Raw genomic sequence first — 23,963 nt, 5'->3', positions numbered from 1 at the left:
CCCAGGATGAATAGGAGTCTCCTTCAAGTAGCTGATAATGCTAGTAGGAGTGACGGCACATACTGCTCATCATCAGCAAACCCCCTCCCTCATTTTGGCCTCATCTTCCTGGCATCCTCTGTTTTCCTGAAGGGTGAGACTAAGTAGATTCCCACACAAGAGGACTGCTAAGGAAGGGATGGTGCCGTGCATCCTGATGACAAAAGGGAGGGAAGCGAGAGAAGGGGCGAGGTGGGCAGATGCTGTTGACACAGATGATTTAGGCGTATGATTCATTGCCACATAGGCCCTTGGACTACATGAGCAAAGATTTTTAAATCACCAGGCTGAGAGTAGTGGAATCCCCAGAGCACTGGTGGGCTCAGGGGGCCCTTTATTTAATCAGTTACTAGTTTAAAAGTACCTTTAATAACACTGACATCATCATCATCATCAAATTGCCACCCAACAAGCCTAGCTTCCTGCAAAAAAGTTAACTTAGATAACACATGGCCAAGTTTTCTGACTAATGCTGCATCAGGCAAAAATCTTTCAGTACTGAAGTCAAAAAACACTAATTGCTTAAGATTTTCAAATATACCCAGGAAGGTAAGCCATCCATCACTGCTCACACAATTTCCTGCCAAATCCAGCTGCTGGAAGTTTTTCAGAGGGTTCTTTGCAAAAAATGTACCTGGTGAAAAATAGAAGTTAGTATTTTAGTTGAAAGCAAAACAATGAAGAGAAATGGCCATATTTGAATCAGTGCTTTGCTTTAGAAATTCTCTATAGATAAGGCAGTGTTTGTGAATCTGGTCCACTGTATTGACGAATTATACCTAAAGTATAAGGGAATCTGATAAATAGTATTTAGTCATTATTATTAAACAATGTAACTATAATTGTCATAACAAATATTTAGAATAAGATGAATGAAAATATATAAATATAATTACTATAATTCATTTACATTAGCAAACTAATATTAGTTTGCTAATGTAAATGAATTGTATTTTTTTCCCTTTTTCTGACTCTTCCAGGAAATGGAAGATTGCTTAAAAATTGAGGTGTGAGAGATGCTGTTAAATACTCAGTACTTGCTTTCAAAGCTGGAGTCAAACTCCAGCAATCTTCCATCATTTCCTCTTCTGAGAAGCAAACACTACCCATTGTATCTTGGGTATGGAATGTCCCTGGCTGTATACTTGAGTAAGTGACCCTCATTCAGTATCTCAAGATTTCGGTTTGTAGGGTGGGGGTGGGGGTGTGTGTGTTTTTAACCCTCCCTAGAGCCTTCAGCAATTTCCTCCATTCCTTACTGAATGAGGCATTCCAAAGTACCTCCTACAAAGCGAAGGTGTTCCAGACAAGACCATGAAGTCAAAGATAACTCACTAAGGAAAAGAGGGATAAGAAAAGCAGGTTTCTCAGTCTGAAAGACTACAGAGAGCAAAGGCACCCCGCCTGCCTGGAGCGCCTGCTTCGGGGCTGTTGGAGGGCGGGGGAATAAGTTCTACCTTCTGTAAGCCATGGTGTAGTTGGGTCTCTTGTTAGACCGGCTCATCCTGTGCCCAGCCTAACTCACACATGGGGCCTTACTTTCCCTTCTCTTCCTCCTCCTCACAAGGAGCCCTTGTTTATTCCTTATAGGTAGCTTTCTCCCATCTCTCACGTGTCATGTTCATGTTTTCTGCCTCTGCCTTTTTTTAAAAACTGATTTGAGAGAAAGAGAGGGAGAAACATCAATTTGTTGTTCCCCTCATTTATGCATTCATTGGTTGGTTCTTGTATGCGCCCTGACCGGAGATTGAACGTGCAACCTTGACATATCGGGACAAGGCGGGACAAGGCTCTAACCCACTGAGCAACCCAGCCAGGCCCCTGCCTTTGCCACTGCCTTTTTTGTGTGCTTCCCAGCATGGCATTCACCAGTCAAAGTGCTGGGTGTCAGTTAGTGTCTGTAAGGCTCCCTCCCCAAAGAGCAGCTTCTTTTCTCCTTGATGAGCAGACCAGACCTCATCACCTAAAAGGAACTTAAAACATTCCATCCTCAGAAGATGAGCTATTTATACAGGTTACCTCCTAAGTTCTAAGAATGGTACCAACTTAATCAGAGAACTTCTTGGATAACCGTTACAATGTGTACAGGCACAGGAACCAAGAACAAGTAACCCAGGCCATCTTCCAAGGGCATGCATTTTTTTTTTTTGTTCACTTCATCTGCAATGTGTCCGTCATCAGGGTGAGCAGACTGCTGCTGAGAGAAAAGGAATCCGTGACATTTAGAGCTGTGGGCTGCGCGTGGGCTGCGGAGGATGGAAGTGGCCTGATCCAGATTCCAGGCAGAATCTCAAATGCTCTGGGTAGGAGAATTCTGATCCTTGAAGGGCTCCTGCATACTAAACAAAGTTCTAGAATGAGAGCCCTTCCAGTTTTTCATTCAGCGAAGATTTTTGAATGTTTGCTTACTACGTACCACAGATTGAGCTGAAGGCTGGGGGTATGTGAAAAGGACAGACAGGGCCCCTGCCTTCCTGGGCTTACAATACATTGTGAAAACATTATCAATAAGACGGGTGCCAGGGGCTGTGGCTGGCCAGGGTGCCCTGGGAGCTCACAAAGGCAGCGAGCCTTCCAGCCCCACTTCGTTCCCAGGACCCTGGCAAGGGGCCTTACGTGCCATAGGAGGAAAACGGAAGGATCCTTCTCCGGGGAAACTGAGCTGCCTCCAAGAAAAGGCCATCCAAAGGAAGGGCTATTTCCCTTTCCTGTCCCCCACACTGAGCTAACCAGATGGAAAGTCACCTCTCCCTCAGGCGCAAAGCTTCTTATCCACTTGTGCCCTACTCTAAAATGTCCAGAGAACAGTACTGAACACCAGACATTGGAGAACAGCCTCCAACGAGGAGCACAGACTTGAAAGCCAAGAAGGGAGACGACAAAGGGAACACGAAAAGCAAACTTCAAAAACTTTTTTCAGGGTATCCAACAAAAATAAAGATGGTTGGGGGTTTTTTTGTTTGTTTGTTTTTGTTTGTTTTTGTAAGTACACTTGAAGAAGAAAGAACCCTTGGAAAATAAAAATGTGACATCAGGACCCACAAGGCAGAATGACCGGGTGCAGGATTTACCACGGGGCCTCCAGGAGTCGGGCCTTGTGATGGTGCTTTTTTTGAGAACAAGCCAGGTAATGGAGCTCAGATGTGATTGCTCTCTTTGTGGGAACAGTCTGGGTAATGAAACTCAGCTTGTAACATTTAAATTGAAAGATGCCATTTAAAAAGGGGGTTTTAGCCCTGGCTGGTGTGGCTCAGTGGGTTGAGTGCGAGTCTGCAAACTAAAAGGTCACCGATTTGATTCCCAGTCAGGGCACTTGCCTGGGTTGCAGGCCAGGTCCCTGGTTCAGGGCACATGAGAGGCAACCACACATCGATGCTTCCTTCTTTTTCTCCCTCCCTTCCCCTCTCTCTGAAAATAAATAATTAAATGCTTTTTTTTTTTTTTAAGGGGGTTTTGTTAGAACAGGTGAAATAGATCCCCGTGCTAGTAACAATTTCTGGTAGTCCCAGACTGCTGATAGGCTTGAAACAAAATTTTGTGAGTCATAATTGTAAAAAATGGTGTTGAAGCTCTAAGATTGAAGGCAGTCTCTGAGGGCCTAGGACCAAGCTCTAAGGAAACTGGGAGCATTTACTATCTGGGTAGAGGAATTGCCATTGCAAAGGAGACCGAGGAGTAGCTACGGGGGGCATAGAAGTCAAGAGAAAAGGGGTGACTGCTCAGTGTCAACTTCTACAGAGAAATCAAGCAAATTAAAATCTCCAGGACATTTTAATTACTCTCAAAATGAAACCCAACCCCCTGAGCCCCCAGACCTTAGCAACCACAAATCTACATTCTGTCACTCTAAATTTGCCTATGTTGGACATTTCATATAAATAGAATTATACAACATGTGGTCTTTTGTAACTAGGTTCACTTAATATGATATTTTCAAGGTTCATCCATGTCAAAGCATGTTCCAATATGCCATTCCTTTTAATGGCTAAATAACACTCTATTGTGTGGATATACCACATTTTGTTTCTCCATTCATTAGTGAGGGACATTTGGGTTGTTTATACTACATGTGTATGCACACACTATATATATATTTATGTATATGTATGTAACCGTCTGTATCTACATTGAGCTACACATAACATGAGTTCATACTCCTGTCTCCAGTTCTAATTTATTACCATGAATCATTCTAGCCTCCTCTTGCCATAAAGCCCCATCCCAACACTGGGAAACCTGGCTTCCACCATCTGCCATCTATTTACTTCACTGTTCAGTTCCAGTGTCAATGTATAGCAGTATCAGAATTGTTAACATGTACCCCAGCTGGAATCAACTACCAAATGAAGTACAGTGCTTATGTACAGTTTCTTTCGCCTTTACTTTTACAGATCACTTCCAAAGCTATTTAGGTCAATTTCTTTCCCCAATGCCCCCTGCAGTGAGATTGCTTCATAGTCGGTAAAGCAGTTACATTGCTTTGCCTTCTGCATTTTGTCCTCGGGTTTCCCAGACTTTCTAAGTGATCTTTTTACTCTATATACATTAAGGTTCAGTCTTCGTGCTGTGAAGTTCTGTGGGTTTTGACGAGTGCATAGTGTCATGTATGCACAGTTATAATATCATACAGACAAGTTCCACTGCCCTAAAAACCCTGAGCTGCCTCTATTAAACTCTCCCTCCCCTTCTCCTAAACCCTTGGCAACTACTGAGCTTTTTACTCTCTCAGTAGTTTTGCTTTATCCAGGATGCCATATAAATTGAATCGTACATTTTGTAGCCTTTTTAGACTTGCTTTTTTTTCCACTTAGCAATATATATTTAAGTCTCCCCTATGTCTTTTCATGGCTCAATAGCTCATTTGTTTTTACCACTGAATGATATAATTACTGTATGGCCATACCACAGTTTGTTCATCCATTCACCTATTGAAGGACATCTCAGTTGCTTCCAGTTTCGGGCAATATTCAGTTACTACAAGCATGTTCTGTGTCTCCGTTTTGATAAGTGAAATCATGTTACTCTTTTTTTTCTTGAACAGTCTTACTTGATTTTTATCTATTTTGTTTCTCTTTTTATTTATTTACTTACTTATTTTAAGATGTTATTTATTTATTTTTAGAGACAGGGGAAGGGAGGGAGACAGAGAGGGAGAGAAACATCAATGTGTCGTTTGCCTCTCCTATTCCCCCAAAGGAGGACCTGGCCCGCAATCCAGACATGTGCCTTGACTGGGAATCAAACTGGCAAGCTTTCTGTTCATAGGCTGGCGCTCAGTCCACCGAGCCACACCAGCCAGGGCATTGTTACTCTTTTTAAAAAACCAATATTAAGCTTTATTAATCTTTATTTTTGTTTTCTGTGTCGTTGACGTATACAGGCACGCCTTGGAGATATTGCAGGGGTGGTTCCAGTCCAGTGCAATAAAGGGAAGCATGATCTCTTTTGCTGGTGGAGGGTGTTGCCTTCAATTTGTAAAAAATGCAACACCTGTGAAGTTCAATAAAGCAAAGTGCAGTAAATGAGGTACACCTATACTTTTATGTTTATTATCTTGTGGTTTGTTGTTTTTCCTGCTTCCTAACTTAGAAACATTCATTTTCAGCCTTTCATCTTTAATATAAGTATTTAAGGCTATGAGAATATTATTCAAGTCCTGCTTTTTTCCCCCCTGCATGTCACAAGCTTTGATATATAGTATTTTCTTACCATTTGGGTCTAAATATTTTCGTTAAAATTTGTCACTCTGAACTTACAGTGTATCTATCCACCAAATTATGTAACTTTCCCCTGTCTCCTAACTGTAGGTACAAAAAAATTGGAAAAATAAGGCCAATCCAGGCTTGGAGTTTTTCCAGGAGAGCACATCCCAACCATTGTATCTAATTTCATACCTCACATATCCACATCTCATTTTCTCAGAGCATCTCATTAGGTTGTCTTTCTTTAATTAGAGGCTGTCTCTCATTACACTTTCTTCATTTCACTAGAGCATTCATCACACATACGCATCACTAAATGTCATTGCCTAAATTGACTGGTGATACTGGGGGCCAGGAGGGTTTTACGGGGGACTATAAGAGATGGAGATGGGAAGAGGACAAGGCAATTAACAGGCACCTGGAGCCTGAATTGGCCAACATGGTCAAGCATCTATTTGAGAATGTAGAAGTACCAATAAATTGAACTAATCTGCCATTTGGAACTATCATGTAATTCCACCTTTCACAATTACCCACTCAGTAAATCTGCTACACCCGTAATTATACTGGGGCCTCCTTGTAGAAACTAAGGACAAGTTACTGTTTTTCATATCTGAGTCACTTGGAGAATAGGGAACGGAACCACTGCAGGAGGCAAGATGACATAGACCAAGAGGCATATGGGAGCAGAAATTCAGACGCAGGAAGTGACCATGGAGGCAGAAGCCCTGTATCTAGGCTGACACCCCGGGCAAGATATGGATTAAGGCAGTGTTTTGTTCTTAGCTTCAGGGTATCCCCTCCTTCAGTGGGAAAGGAAATGAACTTGATAGGTTGCACTCAGTGTTTGTTTCAGGTGAAAGAGGATAGCACAAATAGAAAGTGGAGTGTAACTTTACTTTAAAAATGTGTATGTATGTGTGTTTTAGATCATGAGGTAAAATGTATTTTTAAGTGTGGGTCATAATCAAAAGAAAAAAGTTTCAAAGACTCTGGACAAGAGGCTTAAAGCAAATATCTAGATTGCAATGGGGATGCAGAAGAGGAAGCATAGGGAGACTATTTCATCAAGAAGGAGACAGATTTAAGTTAGGTCTTAAAGGGACGGTAGGAGAAGGCGAAGGACATTCCACAGAGAGATTGAGTACAAAAGCATTTTCCGGGAGCAGCAGGAGGTCCATGAGGACGGACCCTTTCGTGGGTGGGGAGGTGTGGCAGACATCAAAAGGTACAGAGGAAGATGAATTGAAACTCCATTGTGAAGGGTCTTACACATCCAAAGTGAGCAGGTTGTACTTTATTTTGCAGGCTGAGAAAGCTTTTTGTAGAGGATAACCTTGGTGTCTGGCTCCCCTTGATGCCCACAGAGCATATTATCACAGTACCATTTATTGAGCATATCCAGTGGGTCAATGTTGAACTTCACATGCATTAGCTCAGGTACTGATTAGCACAACAACCAATAATATGGTAGGATAACTATCCTCATTTGACAGATGAGCAAACTAAGACTCAGAGCCTTCAAGTCGCTACAGATCATTCACACACCTATCAAGTTCAAGGGATGGGCGGGTCTGCCTAAGCAGCGCATGTGACCATTTTGTAAAGATGGAGGCCCTGGAGGGGCGACAGCAGCCTCCCCACCTGGCTAGAAACCAAAGGCAGAGAATGCTTGCTCATCAGCTCCTGCGTCAAGCCCAAGCAGGTTGCTTTTTACATCCCTGGGAAGTGCAGGAAATGGCTGTTGCGGGGGAGGGAGGAGGTAGGGAGCAATGCCAGCACCTAAACTCTCTCCCCTCTTTCATCAGCTCTTCCCCTTCTGCCTTATCCCTTCCCCTCTGGTTTAATATGATAGCTTTCTTATGTCTCTGCTTCTTTATAACACAGGCATAATATTGTTACCTTCTTTTAGGGATATAATGATATACCCACAAATTCTTTTTTAAAAGACTGAGAATAAGCTACTGCTATTGAGTAGTTCCTTTTTTTTTTTTTTTTTCACTTGCAGTATAGGGCAGTGTTGCAGCTAAATTTCCCAGAGTTAGCTGCCTTCTGTTATGCTTATTTTTATTATTTACATATAGAGGCAATAGGGCACTAGACAATTAAAGTCAAATGGCAAATTCCCACCTAGCTCAGTTCTTATTTCATTAAACACACTATCTCCCTCTCTGATCTCAAAGACCAGCCTCACAAGTAGGCAGATTAGGTAACTACCTATTTAAAGTTCTGAAAGATGCTTAAAGGTTTCTACCTGAAAATGCCTCCCTCACATGTAATTCTAATTCTACACACTCCCCAATAGCCTCGTTGAAAAGATGTATCCTTTCCAGCTCACTTAAGGTATGAGGTTACCAGAGAGGGATTATTTATTAGTTAACTAATTAGTCTGTCACAGAAGCCACCTGCCTCCAATATCATGCAGAACAGAGGAGGGGCCTGAAGAATGACACCCAGGATGATATGATTTGACGGGTAAGAGAGCGGTAGAGGATGTGGAAGTGGAGTTAGGAATTAAGGGAGGGAAAGATCTAGAACTTGAAGCACCTTGGGTGGCCTGAGGACTTTGAGACAAACGCATCTCTGATAGAAGGTTTTAAAAGAGAAGCAGGTGGGAAATTAGTGTTTAATGGGTTTAGTCAGAGGTTTAGTCAGAAAAGATGAAAAAGCCCCAAACAAGATGGATGCAAAGAGGCCCATTCCAAGACACATCATAATTAAAATGCCAAAGGTTAAAGATAAAGAGAGAATCTTAAAAGCAGCAAGAGAAAATCAGTTAGTTACCTACAGGGGAATTCCCATAAGGCTGTCAGCTGATTTCTCAAAAGAAAGTTTGCAGGCTGGAAGGGACTGGCAAGAAATATTCAAAGTCATGAAAAGCAGGGACCTATAGCCAAGATTGCTCTACTCAGCAAAGCTATCATTTAAAATCAAAGGGCAGATAAAGAGCTTCTTAGACAAGAAAAAACTAAAGGAGTTTGTCGTCACCAAACCATTATTATATGACATGTTAAAGGGACTGATTTAAGAAAAAGAAGATCAACACTATGAACAATAAAATGGCAATAAATACATACCTATTAACAATTGAATCTAAAAAGCTAAGCAAACAAGAAGAACAGAGACAGAATCATGGGTACGTAGAGCATTTTGAGGGTTGCCAGATGGGAGGGGGCACGGGGAAATGGGTGAAGAGGTGAGGGCATTAAGAAGTACAAATAGGTAGAGGCAGAATAGCCACAGGAACCTAAAGCAGATTATAGGCAATGGAGTAGCCAAAGAACTGGCATACATGACCCATGGACATGAACAAAGGTGGGGGGACTGCCTGAGGGGGTGCGGGTGCTGAGTGGTAGGGGCAGAGGGGGAAATTGGGACAACTGTATAGCATAATCAATAAAGTAAAATTTAAAAATATGTTTGTATAATGAAAGAGGGGGTAAAAAAATAAAAGCAGGGAAGGAAGGGGGGTGGGGATAGAGGGAGGCAAGGAAGAATAAAAGAGAAAGACTTAAGAGCTTTGTTAGGACCAGCTTCTCTTCTCTCGGTACTGTGCATGTACCTACCTAGAATTCTAATCTCAGCATCTGTGAGTCTCCAGTTTTTCAGTCCAAGTTTGACGAGTTGTGGGGCCCTCTCCAGCTGTTCCAACAGTTTGGTCAGGCAGACTCGGACATCACTCCACCAGGGCAGCCTCAGCACAGTTAGCTGTTCCAAGACGTGCAGCCTGTCAACTTGAAGGACCAGAGACCAGTTCAAGAATTGGATCCATCACAAAATGTAGGAAGGATGAAGACATATGGGAGAGAAATGGTCTTTCTCTTTGCAGCCTACTCAATGTGCAATGAGAATCAACTTGTCTTTTGGTTAGTATTTTATGGAAAGAGTTCAAGAATATACAAACATTAGGCAGGATAGTATAATGAAACTGCATAAGCCAACTTCCCACAAACACCAAATCATGGACAATCTTGCCATTATTAAATCAAATCTCAGACAGTAAGTATTAATTTTTTTCTAACATAAGCACAGTATTGTTGTCATACCTCAAAAATCTTATTACTAACTCCTTAAGCACGTTTGTCTTAAACAGCACCTACTCCCAGACACTAGTTCCCTGGAAGGAAGCAAGCAGGTGGGGCCTCAGGTGCAGTGAGCATGTGAAAACTCACGTTGCTCAGGTGCCGTGGGCATGTGTTCCTTATGTACAGGTTAAGAAAGGGCTACAGGACTTCTCTTAAGGTACATATAATGAGGCCAAGTTGTCATTCTTACTCAGTTCATGTAGAGCTTCATTTCCATCCTTTTCCAGGTGATTTTCAGATAAATCAAGAATGCTCAGTTTGGCCAAATTGTGAAGATTCTGAGCTGGAAAAAAAATGTTAACTCAAAATAAAAAGACTATCAGGGAACTATATATGCATTTTTAAATATCCTTATAAGAATCCTGAGCCCTCGTCTTCTTTGTTGATAGCATACAAATCATTATCTGATTTGATCTGATTGATTTTTCGCAAAAGTATCTGGATAGGCTTAACCCCCAACTCCCATGACTGACCAAATGGACAGATATTTCGAGGTCTTAAGTTCTGACTAATAAACTTCAGCTCACATAAAGCCTAAAGCAGCATGAAATATAATTGTGTCACTATAGGAAAGCACTCCGCTTCTCTAAGCCTCAGAGTCTTCAATCTTGAGAATGAAGAAGTCGAGCTAGATAAACTGTGAGGTTGCCCCCAATTCTTAAATGTTCTAATTATTCAAGAGAAACAAAGGAACAAAAATCAGATGACAGGAGCTGTTCTTTGTCACCATGGTTTAGATGATTGTGTTAATGTTATAGTTAGGATGTTAATAAATAAGGACATTAAGTATAAAATGCCATTACTCTAGCTTTGAACTGCTTAGTTCTTTTTCTTCACTACAGATATAGATATTCACCTCTTTTCCAAAGTTCAGTATGCCGCTTTATTGTTACAAAAAGACCTACATTATTAGTACCTATTTTCACTAACTGCAAGAAATCCAAAGAGGATTTCACTTTTACAAAAAAAGGCGAAAAGCAAAAATAGCGTTCAGTGTTTGTTTTGCAGGGAGCCTTATAGAGGCAGCCAGAGAGGCCCCCCCCCCAGCTCCTTCCTGGGATCTCCACTCAGCTGATCAACATTTTGCTGCCAGAGCTTTGAGCTGCATCTGTGAGCATCTGTGCTTTATCTTGATTTATTGTGCATCTGTTAGCAAGTGTGTCCTAAGGTATAAGAAAAGCCTAAGGGAGGTTATTTTGGGGGACTAGGAACGCTCAAAAATTTTCCATAAAAATTAATGGTAATTGCTTATTTGCTTAATGCCCACTTAATTCATGAAAGGTTTCATAGAAATGTTCTACTTTCTGATAGTGGGGACACCTGTATTTATCATGGTTGCTTAATCTACTTGAAGTTTTTCCTATCAAGACTGATTAGAGACCCAGCTGATGTGGCTCAGTGGTTGGGTATTGTCCTGCAAACCAAAAGGTTGCTGGTTCAGTTTCCGGTCAGGGCACATGCCTGGGTTGCAGGCCAGGTCCCCAGATGGGTGTGTGTTGCCCCAGAGGCAACTGATCGCACATTGATGTTTCTCTCCCTCCCTCTCTCTAAAAATGAATAAATTGTTTTTTTAAAAGACTGATTAGAAAAATTTCCTTTAAAAAAATTAGTCAAGTTTTGTATAAATATATACTCTTATTATAATATTAGCTATTATTATTTTTTATCAATCTTATGAATCTTTTCCTTAGAGTAAATATCTTCTGCAGTTTGGTGCTTTAAAATAAAAACCTAAAGAACTCCTCTTAAAACGGGGACAGTTGCTATTGTTAGTTGTCAAGCCGTCTCTTCCCAGTGGCAGGTAGAGAAGTAAAGAAATGCGCTCGTCATTCGCACGCTCCCCGTGCTCTCTTGCCTCTTCTAATCATGGGGTTCTCTAGCTTTTGGTTCATGTTAGCATATAAATAATATCAGTAATTCTTACAGACTCCCAGCAGTTTTATATTCTGTTTTGAAAAGGGTTATACCATTTCCCCCCAAAATCTAAATTTACAAAACATCTGAATTGAACATATCCAGTTTATCCAGTAATCTGCAAAGGGTTTTTTTTTTTTTTTTTCATACTTGGTATGCACACATTTTCGGAATTCAAAGGGCTCAACTATATTAATGCACGTTACCTCTGTCTTAACAGGGCAACGGGTAAGAATTGGAAGGCCTGAGAAAGAACATTTGAGGAAATCTCTCTCTCTCTCCTTCTCATTTATTTATCCATTCATCCAAATATTTTTAAGCAGTTATCGTATAACAGGACATGTGCCAAGTTTCAAGCACCTAACTTCTTATTTTCTACCTCTTCACATTCTAAAAACTGTAACATCTTCATTATCCTGAAGTTCTCTATTATCCAACATTTTCATTCTAATCATGCAGAATATCATCAAAAACAGACTAGATATTACCTAGAAGTCTTCATCATCTTTTCCAGTTTTTCTAAAAATTAAATTTTTGCTTGACAAGAGACTTAGCATGCATTACTGTAGAAGTATCACATGTTCTCCTACACTGTTCTCAGTTAACGCAGCAATGGTTACCTAGGGTTTTCACAGCATTTGCCGACAGGCAGCAGGAGACTAATTGGATTTCTTCAAGGTCACAGGGTTCAGCTGACAAAGACTTTACTATGTAATCCATTCCCTCCCCAATGTCGGACAAATGGGTCAAATGAAGTAAACACATATTCTTCAGATTTGTCAGACCTTCCGCTGCAAAAAGATGGAAAGGAAATGCGTTAGGATACCTAGTTAAGTTGATTTAACCACAGATTAATGGGCTAAAACTGAAACAATGAACAATTGCAGAGAGCCCTTCATGCTCTTTCTGTAGAGACCTTGCCTTATTAAAAGCCTAAGAGAGTAGTTTTTTCTTTCAACTATCACTTTCCAGTCTCCCGGACCATAGAAAGATCACTTATGTGGCGGTCATTCTCTTTGTAGCATGAGAAAAACCATAGTAAATGTGTAGTATTTTAATAGGTATCAATGGATACCTTTACCATACATTTTTTCAGAGAATTAAGTCTTCCAAGTAAGTGCTCTCTCTTTAAACCCCTCAAAAATCTTAGAAGGGGTGGAGGCTGAATTCAGAGGTGCAGGCTGGGGGCTTCAGTTCCTTGGTGTGATTCTAGGGTAGCCGTTCACAGCCTCCGAAGGGCCGTGCTTGTGATTGCATGATAGGGGCCTGCCTGGAGCTTCACGGCGAAGACTGCGTCCGGAGCAGCATGCTCAACCAGGAGGAAGCTGCATCTTTTATCGACAGTACAATTGAAAACGTTCTAAAATGTCCCTTGGGCTGATCGGGCATACCTTTGCGTCATTAAAAGAATTCTTTATTTTGGTGGCACTCTAATCTAGGGGAAAGAAATATATGGTTTTTATAATAGCTACCTTGCAGAGCTTTGAGAAGGTTGCTGACTATGTATGTAATATATTTAGCATGATGCCTGGCTCAAAGTAAGTGAATATTAATTGTTGTCTTGGGAGTACACATAGCTTAGCGGTTGTGAACATGAGCTCTGCAGTCAGTTTGATTCCTGGATTCTCTACTTACTGATGTGTAAATGTGGGCAAGTTATCCAACCTTTTCGCTGTGGCTTTAGGGATAATTGTACCTATGTACTAGGCCTCTTGTGAGGATTCAGTGAGAAGTATGTAAAAGGGCCTGATATAGTGTCTAACCTGTTGCATAGCAACTCTTTGATGAACAGTAAATTTATTTATTTATTTATTTTTGAATTTTTAGAGAGAGGAAGGGAGGGAAAAAGAAAAGGAGAGGAGCATTGATGTGTGAGAGATACATTGATTGGTTGCCTCTCGCACACCCCCAATTGGGGACCCTGGTCAGCAACCCAGGCATGTGCACTGACTGAGAGTTGAACCTTTTGGTTCATAGGCCAGCACTCGGTCCACTGAGCCACACCAGCCAGGGCTTTGTGAACAGTAAATTTAGACTGGTTTATTCAAGTCCAGACTTTGATTCTCTAATAACAGAACCAGATTTTCTCAGGTAGGTGTTTTTGCACCCTTTCTACCAATAGGTGAGAACTTGAGCAAGTCAATAAACTGTTCTAGGTTCCAGTGGCAATAAAATGAGAAAGTTAAACTAGGTGCTCTTAGGCTCCTTCAAGCTCTGGTATTCTTTGTGACTCGTAGGCATGAAAAAAAATGTTTGCTGAACACTGACTTGATTTGATTGTTCTCAGGTAGGCTATATAATGAAAAAAAGGTCAGTCATGTTTTAATGATAGGGCAGGGTTGTTTTTAGACAAACAGAATAAAAAAGAACAAGGCTGAGGAGCATTTAACGGAGGTCTCAAACAGGGCAGGGAAAGAGCCAATAAAATAAAGAGGAAAAAAAAGATTTTCCTCTCCAAAAAAGCTGTTGAAAAACAGCCTCAACAGGAAACCTCCCTGTCAGGAAGGCAAATCAATGTGTTCTGCTTATGTTTTTGAAGTGTTCTTGATCCACATTTATTCTTGTTCCATTCCATTTTTGATGTTTTATTTAATTATAAAACCACAATTTAAACTTTTTAATATTGCTTATATATTTTAAATATAAAATATAAATATAAATATAGCCAATAATTTATGAAGTTTTACTTAACTATGAGAGCACAGTTTAAACATTTTCTTTGTTTCTATGCTTTAAATACAAGCAGAGTTAATCAGCCAGAAAGAAAAAAACATGATTTCTGTTCTCAAAAGGGTTAAAATGTAGTGATGTACAATTTACATAAAATGATGCTGAAGGTTTGGAATGGGAATGGAGAAAACCTCTAGGAAAACCAGTGTAGTCACAAATGCATAAAAGCATCCTTGCCTTGAATAGACACAACCAGTGTCAAAGAGCCTTGAGTTAACTGTTCTTATTAACAAACTTATATTAATAAAAAAAATTAGAAAAAATCTAACCTAGTTTTATAGCATCTTCCTCATTCATCTTAATGTCATCCAGTATAAGCCTCCTGAGGTTCTTCAAATTACCCAAGCTGTCCGTCAGGCCACCTGCCAAAAGAGAAGAAACTGGACTGTGTTCAGCTGTCATTTACTAAATCTCTATTACCAATTAAAATATTTTAATTGTCACCATGTGCAAGAAATGCTCATGAAATTGATATGAAAATGTATGGTTTGGGGTCAGGAATGGGCATCTTCCTTAGTTAAAGGCATTTTCTCCAAACATAATGGAACCAGACAGGAAAAAAATAACAGAAAGGTGACAGGGAAATCTCTAAACACTTGGAAATGAAACAACACACTTCTAAATAAGCATGCATCAAATAGGAAGTCTCAAGGAAAATTTGACTTGAAAAGTACAGAATAAAAATATAATATCAAAGTCTGCAACTAACATACTACTCAGAGGGAGAGACATAGTATTGAACTCATATTAGAAATAAGGAAAAGTATCAGACCAATAACTTAAGCTTACTACTTAAGAAACTAGAGAAAGAAGAGCAAAATAAACCCAATGTAAGAAGAAGGGAGAAGTTAAGAAAGATCAGGGCAGAAATCAATAAAAATTGCAAACAGATAAACAGTAGGAAAAAAATCACTTTAAAAAAGTTACGTCTTTGAAAAGATCAATAATAGTGATAAATTTCTAGCAAGACTGGCAAAAAAGGAGGAAGAACACATCACCAATATCAGTAATGAAAGAGAAGATATCACCCCAAAGACTGCAGATGTTAAAAGGTTAGAGATTAATATAAACAAATCTACACACATAAATTTGACAGCATAGATAAAATTGCCCAAATTCTTGAAAACCACAAACTACTAAAACTTACCCAACATGACATAGGTAACTCAAATAGTCCTATAAAGCTATTAAGAAAATTGAATTGTAGTTCATAATTTTCTAAAAAAGAAATTGTTTAACTTGCAAATTCTATCAAATAATCAAAGAAGAAATAACACCAATTCTATAAATGACTTTTAGAAAATAGAAAGAGAGGAATAGATGGTAATGAAAAATACAGTTAAAAAATGTTAAAAAGAAAGAAAAGAAAAAACCAACCCTGGCTGATGTGGCTCAGTGGATTGAGTGCCAGCCTGAGAACCAAAAGATCACTGGTTTGATTCCCAGTCAGGGCATATGCCTGGGTTACAAACCGGGTCCCCAGGAGAGGGCACACGAGAGGCAACCACATATTGATGTTTCTCTCTCTTTCTCCTTCCCTTCCCCTCTCTCTCAAATAAGTAAATAAAATCTTTTAAAAATGTTAAAAATAAAAATAAATACATAAAATTTAAAAAAGAAGTAGAAGGGAAACTTATTTTATTCCCAACTTATTTTATGAAGCTCCATTTGCCAGTAGGAAACCCAGACCAAGAGAATAAAACAAAAGGAAATTTCAAATCAATACACAGTATCACTCATGAGTATAGGAGCAAAAATCTTCAATAAAATCTTACCAAGGAATCCAGCCATATATAAAAAGAATATCATACTACCACCAAATTGGCTTCATACAGAGAACATAGGGATATTTCAATATTTGGAAATAAATCCATGTAATTCACTATATTAACAGCCTAAAGAAGAAAAACTACATGATCATATAAATGGATGCAGAAAAAAATTTGACAAAATCTAACATTTGTTCTTGGTAAAAATTATCAGTAACCTAGGAATAGAAGGAAACGTGCTCAATTTGATAAAAGGCTTCTACGGAAAACTACAGTTAACATTGTACTTAACGGTGAATGTCTGAGTGCTTTCTCCCTAACCTCAGGGACAAGGCAGGATGTTCATCCTCACCTTTCACGTTCACTATTGCACAGCAAGTCCTATCAGTGCAATAAGGAAAGGAAGTGAAATAAAGGAAATACAAACTGTAAAGGAGGACACAAAACTGTTCCTTTTGGAGGAAACATGATTGTTTATGTTTATGATAAAAAATTTATACCAAAAAGAAAAAACCCTCCTAGATCAAGTGAGTTTAGCAAAAATATAGAATACAAGATCAACACACAAAAATCAATTGTACTGCTCTATAGTAACAATAATAATTTGCTACCAAAATTTTTTAAATACCATTTATAATAACTCCAAACAAATGAAAAGTTAAATATAAACCTAATAAAATATATACAGGATTGACATTATGAAAACTACAAAATGATGATAAAAGAAATCAAAGAAAACCTAAATAACTTGAAAGAGAAACCATGCATATGGATTGAAAGATTCAACATAATATAAATGTCAATTCCCTCTAACTTGGTCTATAAATGTAATGTAATCCCAACCAAGATCCCAGGAACAGTTTTTGATGATATAAACAATGTGATTCTAAAATTTATATGGGAAGGCAAAGGAACTATGATATAAAAAATAATTTTGAAAAAGAAGAATAAAGTTGGAGAAACATACTACCCAATTTTACGACTTAACTATAAAGCTACAGCTACTAAGACAATGTGGTATTGGCAAGGGATAGACAGGGGTATTGGCAAACAATAGATCAATAGAGAATAGAGCCCAGAAATACACCCACACAATTATAGCCAAATGATTTTGGGAAAAGGTGCAAAGACAATTCAAACATAAAAGAATAGCCATTTCAATAAGTAGAAAACTGGATATCCATATGCCAGAAAAATAAACCTTGATATAAACTTCACATCTCATACAAATGTTAACTCAAAATGGATCGCAGGTCTAAATGTAAAGCATAAAACTTTAAAATGAAAAGATAAGATAAAATCTTCATGAACTGGAGTTAGGCATGACACCATAATGCTTATTAACAAAAGAAAAAATGGGCTGCAACAAAATTTAAATTTTTGTTCAATGAAAAGACTAGTTAAAAATAAGGAGGAAATATTTTCAAATTACTTGTGATTTGAATGACAAAGGACTTGGACCCAGAATATATTAAAAACACTCAAAACTCAACATTGAGAAAACAGAAAACCTAACTAAAAGACAGGTGAAATCTTGAACAGACTCTTCACCAAATAGGATATATAGTTGGCAATCTATCACACGCAAAGTTTTCTACTTTATCAGCCAATTGTGATGGGGTACCGCTACAAACAGAATTCTGATTGTTCCACATCCTCATCTGCATTAATATTGTCTGTTTTGTCCTTATCGTAGAATGACAAAAAAAGAAAAATACAGAATACTAAGTGCTCATGAGAATGCAAAGCAACTAAAGCTCTTATATATTGCTGTTGGAAATGTAACATGGTACAAGCTGGAAAATAGTTGGAAAGTTTCTTTAAAAGTTAAACAGGCATTTGTCATATAGCTCTGCAACCTCAAGTTAACTGGAAGCTTATTTTCACACAAAAGCCTGCAGAAGAATGTTTATAGTAGCTCTATTCATAATTGCCCAAACTAGAAATAACCTACACATCTTTCAATGGTGATTGGATAAACTGGTACATCCATACAATGGAATACTATTCAGAAATAAGAAGGGATGAACTATAAGGATTCTGAAGAGACTTGGAGGGCAAAAGTAAAGACCAACCTTGGATATAAATGACAGGGAAGTGGATTTTAGCCAGAAGAAGGAATGAGCACTGATTACAAACTCAAATGTCAAATTGGGCCAGGGAGAGAATGTCATTATAAGAAGTAGAACAGGTTGGCTCTGTGCCTAAATGGGGATTTTGTGTCTTGTCCAGAGAGCTTTGGAGCAGATCATGAGGCTCTAACAAATAGTTACCAAATGGGGACGTGGGCCCTCAGTTATCAAACTGACAATTTTCAAGAGAAGTGAAAAACCTGTATTTTCACATGATACCTCCTCATTTCAAAATGCTGGCAACAACCCCTTCAGGAAGCAGAGTCATGGATAGCAGATGGGAGGGGAAGGACACCTTTCATTGTAGATTGTTTTATAATTTGGACCACGTGAATATATTACTCAAAAAATAAATTAAAAGAAATTAGGAACAAAATATTGGCAAACATTAAAAAGAAAATTCTAATCATTATGCAGGCCAATTCAGCCCACAGGCAACCAGTGTGCATGATCGTTACAAAGGAATAAGCTATCAAGAGGCGACAGTGAGCTTCCTGACACAGAAGATAGTCTAATAACGTCTGGGTGACTCTGGAATCGGCTCCTGCATGGAGTAGGAAGTTGCAAAAATTATCTGTAGAAAAGATCCTAGATTCTTAAATCACAGGAAATTTCTTCTGGAGGTGACAGGTGCGGCAGAGCACAATGGGAAATCACTTGTGAATGAGAACTAATCTTAGATCACAGTCAGGTGGGGCGAGGCCGCTGCCAGCCATAGCTCTGCACCCCCTGCTCCCGGGACCAGGGCTGGTCCACACAGGTAGAGCAGACATGCATATGTAGTGTTATTTTGGATTTGGGGAAAACTCCCCTTTACCCAAAACGATTGCCCCTGCGTGTATGTGCCTGAAATTCACGTTAAACAAAATCTGTCCCCAAAATCTTTGTTCAAAACGAATAATACTTGGGGTGGGGACGAGGCTGAGTTTGCTGTGCAATTTCCTAGGTAAGGATCTAATAACACGATTAGCCACTAGCTCCTGCAGGTGATCAGTTTACAGACTGGATTTCCTCCCAGACTTGACAGGGCGGGGTGGGGGTGGGTGGTGGGGAGCCCTGGCAGGGAAGCAGTGGATGCTGGGTAGAGATGGAGGTGCTGAGAGAGGGGAAAGTTCACTGAAGATGGGCCCAACTATACAGGGTGGGGTGAAAGTAGGTTTATAGTTATGAATACTATATACACGGGCAAATACACACTTTGCTATATAAACTATGTAGCTATTCAAACTATATAGCTTCAGCTCTGGAAACCCTCCCTACAGTCTTCCAATCTGACAGCCTTCCCTCGACATGGATACCCCTCCAGGCCTCCCCTCTCTCTCCCAAGTCCTGACACCTGGTAGATACTATTAGAAAATTTAAAGCAAAACTATGTGATATCTAATATTCCATGGTACTTAGTCAGGTTCAGTTATAGCTTCAACTGCTGACGTTTACAATACCCGGCAGCCGTTGAGTCTGTAGGCTGTGTATACTCAAGGTTTTCAGGTTTGTCACAGAAGTGATGTGCTGCTCGTCTTCTAGGGTGAGGGGACTGGCTTCCACTACGAGGGAGTGAATGTTCTTACAGGTGCTGAGGACCAAACTGAGGCTTCCAGCCATACCAGCACATCTCTTAATGGACAGTCTGAGGCTTGTAGCAGAGCTGAATATCTTTCCCAGATATTTGATATCTTGCCTATTCAACTTGCTGAAATCCCGGAGTGTGACCTCCAGGGCCTTGAATTCCTGCTTCCAGTTGAAGAACAAAGACACAGCCCTTTTGGGAATGTAGGTGCCAGAGGACTCTTCCTTGTGGGTGCTGCTCGTGTCCTCTGTGGTCTTGTCCCACAAAGTCGTGGCTCCCCCATAGAAGTCCAGTTTAATGAAGTCCAGAGCACTTGCACAATTAGGCAAGTGTTCAAAGAAGTCAAATAAGTAATCAGGGATGTTCTCTGAGTTGATATATAAGCTTTTACCACGAAAGAAAGCTTCAAATTCTTCACTCAGCTCTGATTTGGATATACTCTCATGAAATAAATTGACACCACACTCTGTAAAGGAATTGATGTTTATGGCTTTCTGAATTTCTTGCACAGTAGTGTTTTTCACATTTTGTATAGATTCCTGTCTCCAGAGAGGCCTCTTAGTGATGGAAAGCCCTAGGAGGCTGCCATGTTGATACACAGCTGCAAGGTGTCTCAGAACAGTTCTGGCCGCTTCTGCAGACGATCCGCATGTGTACAGGAGCAGGTTGCTATACTTGGATGTAATGTCTGAAATGAAAACCATTTTCTGCAAATGACTGTTCCCCTTGGTCACCTCCTCTGGCTCCTGAGACACCAATAAACTGCTGAGTCTGCGTCCTGCTACGTACTCCTGGAACGAATTATGAAAGAATTTATACATTGGCTTGAACCGTTGAGCTGTGTATTTGCAGAGGAGTCCAGTTGTCAGTAGGATATCCTCGTTCACACCGGACACGTCCTTTGGTTCAAAATCAAACCTGCGGTTGAACACGCCCTCCAGAGCTAGGTCTCCACAGTGGTTCAGGCTCCGAGTGAAGTCATTTGCCATTACCCTTCGACATCTGTGCCTGTTTTTATGTATCAGCAGGTCATAGAAGGTACAGAACAGCGTTGTTTGCGTGTGCAAGTGGAACTCACTTTCTCCCATCTGGATTGCACAAGCGATGACCACAAAGAGTGGGGTCTTCGTCAGATTCCTCAAGCACCTGGATTTCTGAATTTGGAGCACCAGGCCTTCCGCAAGCTCCGTTATGAGCACCTCCCGGATGAGAGCCTGAGCACTCTCCTCCGTCATGTCCCCGACCTCAGCAATCACGGCACCGAACTGCCTGACGTGCCGCAGGCACTCCGTGGTGGTGGTGACTATGACCATATTCTTGAAGCGGTGGTTTTCCTTTATCAGGGCTTCAATTTCTGGGCAGTTCTGGGCCTTGAATTCATTGTAGCCGTCGAGGAGAAAAAGAACCCTCTGGCGCAACTTCAGCAGCATGGCCATGAAAGTCTGCTTTCCGATTGTGTCCGGTATATCCACGAGCTGGTCACACAGGGTTTCAAAGAGTCCACCCTGGGCCCTGCTCAGACGGAGAAAGAAGACTAATTTGAACTTGGTAAGAGCCCTGCACTCTCCAGAGGCCCAGAGCGTGGTGATTCGCTGCAGCAGCGTGGACTTCCCTTTGCCTGATTCCCCTTCAATGATGCAGGGGCTCTGAAGAGTGTCCAGCAGTCCGCTCAGGGTCAGCTGCTCCAGGCGGCGATGGTGTTGGTCCTTCCTCCATAGGACAGGTTCTGTGAAGGTTCTCTTTAAGTTAAAAATAATGTCAATATCTTCACCCAGGGGATAGAAGTTCAGAAAAGACGGGGAAAGGTATAAACCTTTTAAATCCTGAGCCAGATCATCTAAGTCTTCCTCTGACACCTGATGAAAAAGACCTGTTAGAGAAGAGGTAAGATTAAAGAGGACCCAGTTCTGTGTCTCCCCAGACCCTAGACCTCAGGACAATGAATGGGGAGTGATGCTGAGAATCTCCCATTGCTGATTTTAAGTTCCTTCCCCAGTTCTCCCTAACAAAAGGGGTTCCAAATATTTACTCCTGTTTTTCCCTGTCACCATTTACCCTTTCTCCCCTTTTGCCTGCTGCTTCCTCCTTTCCACCACTAAATCTTGGAGCTGCTGATTGGGGATGGGAGGAGCCTGGGTTTTGGTTAAGAAAAGTGCATGAGAATAATGGGGAGATGGCTGAGAATGATGGTTAGGGGCAACTTGCAGCAAATTAAACCTTAACTTGGATTAAAATCTATGATGAAATAATTAACCATTTAAAGAATTAACAACTCATGAATGTTTCATGAAAAGCAGAACCATGCTGCTGTAGCCAGTCAGCCTCTCTGAACCGCAGTGCTTGGATCACAGAGTAGGCAGTCGGCCGGGCCCCTCATCAGACTAAGGAATGTTAAGAACCACGACTGCATGGGCTTGTTAGGTGCCTTCATTGTCCAGGTTGATTCTGAGGCGAGGCTCATCTAAATCATTCCCTGACCCTGGAGTTACCTATTGGCTTCACCATCAAGACATCTAATGGGAGTTTTCTCCTGACGGTGCCTGCGCTTCTCCTTACCAGGGACAAAGTCCACATCCCAGTGAAATGAAGGAGGAGGAGAGCAGAGGCCCTGTCCTGGGCGTTATGGACCTTCATCATGGTTTAGTCTATTTGTGGAGCAGATACAAGCAAACAGATACTTACTTTGTCCATTCAAGTCCTGAAACAGAGGATAGTTCCATTTTTCAAGGGATTTAAGAAACAGGTTACAGGCTTCTGAACCCTTCTTCAAAATCATGTCAATGATCCTTCTTGCAGCGTCCTGCTCGACCTTCTCACAGCAAATGACTTTCACTTCTTCAAAATTCAGAACATTCCATGCAAAGAGCTCATCTACAACTTGCTTTATAACAGTCATTCCCATCCTTTGAATGAGGGCTTGCCTGTTGTCCTTAATGAAATTCACTGAGGAGATGAGGAAATATATACATATTTATTCACTTACATAAAATATGTATGTCATGGTGTGAGAGCATTAAGGTCATGAATTTTTTTCCTTTAAAGCCATCTTGAGTTATGGAGATGGCAAATGCTTGATTTCCAGGCCCTCAAGAAAAGCTCTGCAAAGCCCCGTATCCTTAATCCCTTGGTGAGCATGATGTTTTTTTCTTTGGTAATAAAGTAAGGTGAACAATCTTATTCTCCAATAGAAGAGGGTCCCCAGTGAAGAGACCGGCCTAGGATCTGCCTGTTGGTACCATCTTTGTAGCCTTGGCAAGTTGCTAAGCCTCTTTGAGGCAGCTTCAGTGCTGTGCTGCTAAATGCTGAACACGCTGGCTCTCTGGGGGTAAAGGGCCTAATTTGTAGCACTTACCAGTCTCCATGTTATAAATACTCTCGCCATGGCTTTCAAGTGCATATTGTATTTTTTATACAATAATGTGTGTCAACTGGGTAACAAAAGTCACAAAAATCCAACAATGAGATCTCACAAAACAGTAAGAACCAGCTCCAGAACAGCACTGGTTCTTTATCCGTACAATAGTGTTAAGAACAGTATTTAACTTATGAAGTTGTTATGAGAATTCATGTGTGGTATCTCATACAAAGTAATAGCTGAACACATATTAGCCACTATTTTTAGGCATTATTCAGCTGTTACCACTCAGAGGCGTAGCATATTTTATCTCCCGTAGGATTTTGTCTTTTCTGAAGGGTATCGTTGCAAAACAATGGTCTGTATCCACGTCAAGTGCTCGCACCTCTTGTAGTCCCTGGAGAAGCTGTGGCATGTCAGTGCCTGGCTCTCCAAGTTCTGCCTCTCAGACACCAAGCACACTGTACCCAGGCAGTCCATGACAGCTCTGTGGAATATCTCCCTGGTTTTTCACTCTGAGACACCGCCTGCACTAGTTTTCTTCCTGGGCTAGGCTGCTTCTGGTTTTCAAATCTTTCTGGACTCATCCAAGTGGATATGCTCCTCCCAAAGGACCTGAGGCCTCTCTGGTTCACAGGCCAGCGCTCAATCCACTGGACCACACCAGTCT

The 23,963-nt window shown here is 40.6% G+C and overlaps 1 protein-coding gene across 1 annotated transcript; it reads right to left on the bottom strand.

The window, feature by feature from the left end:
- Positions 1-377: 377 nt before the first annotated feature.
- On the bottom strand, positions 378-23,708 carry NLRC4 (NLR family CARD domain containing 4). Its single transcript, XM_054565683.1, has 8 exons — positions 23,579-23,708; positions 22,621-22,881; positions 19,814-21,808; positions 14,740-14,832; positions 12,361-12,531; positions 10,017-10,109; positions 9,308-9,475; positions 378-673 (listed from the first exon to the last, which is right to left on the bottom strand). The coding sequence occupies exons 1-8, from the start codon at positions 23,706-23,708 to the stop codon at positions 378-380; spliced, it is 3,207 nt and encodes a 1,068-aa protein (XP_054421658.1).
- Between the last annotated feature and the right edge of the window lie 255 nt (positions 23,709-23,963).

The sequence above is a fragment of the Pteronotus mesoamericanus genome, unplaced genomic scaffold (genome assembly GCF_021234165.1).
Source record: "Pteronotus mesoamericanus isolate MK-2021 breed Mesoamerican mustached bat unplaced genomic scaffold, CSHL_Meso_final contig_101, whole genome shotgun sequence".
Taxonomy (NCBI): Eukaryota; Metazoa; Chordata; class Mammalia; order Chiroptera; family Mormoopidae; genus Pteronotus; species Pteronotus mesoamericanus.
The sequence above is the reverse complement of the archived record's forward strand: the minus strand, read 5'-3'. Positions and strand labels throughout refer to the sequence as shown.

Excerpts from the sequence above, each read along its gene's own strand:
- NLRC4 (XM_054565683.1), bottom strand. The coding sequence starts at position 23,708 with ATGCCACAGCTTCTCCAGGGACTACAAGAGGTGCGAGCACTTGACGTG. Across the intron at positions 14,833-19,813 it reads ACAGACTCAACGGCTGCCGG|GTGGCCTGACGGACAGCTTG; the intron begins GTATTGTAAACG and ends CTCTTTTGGCAG. Across the intron at positions 12,532-14,739 it reads GGAAGATGCTATAAAACTAG|CGGAAGGTCTGACAAATCTG; the intron begins GTTAGATTTTTT and ends ATCTTTTTGCAG.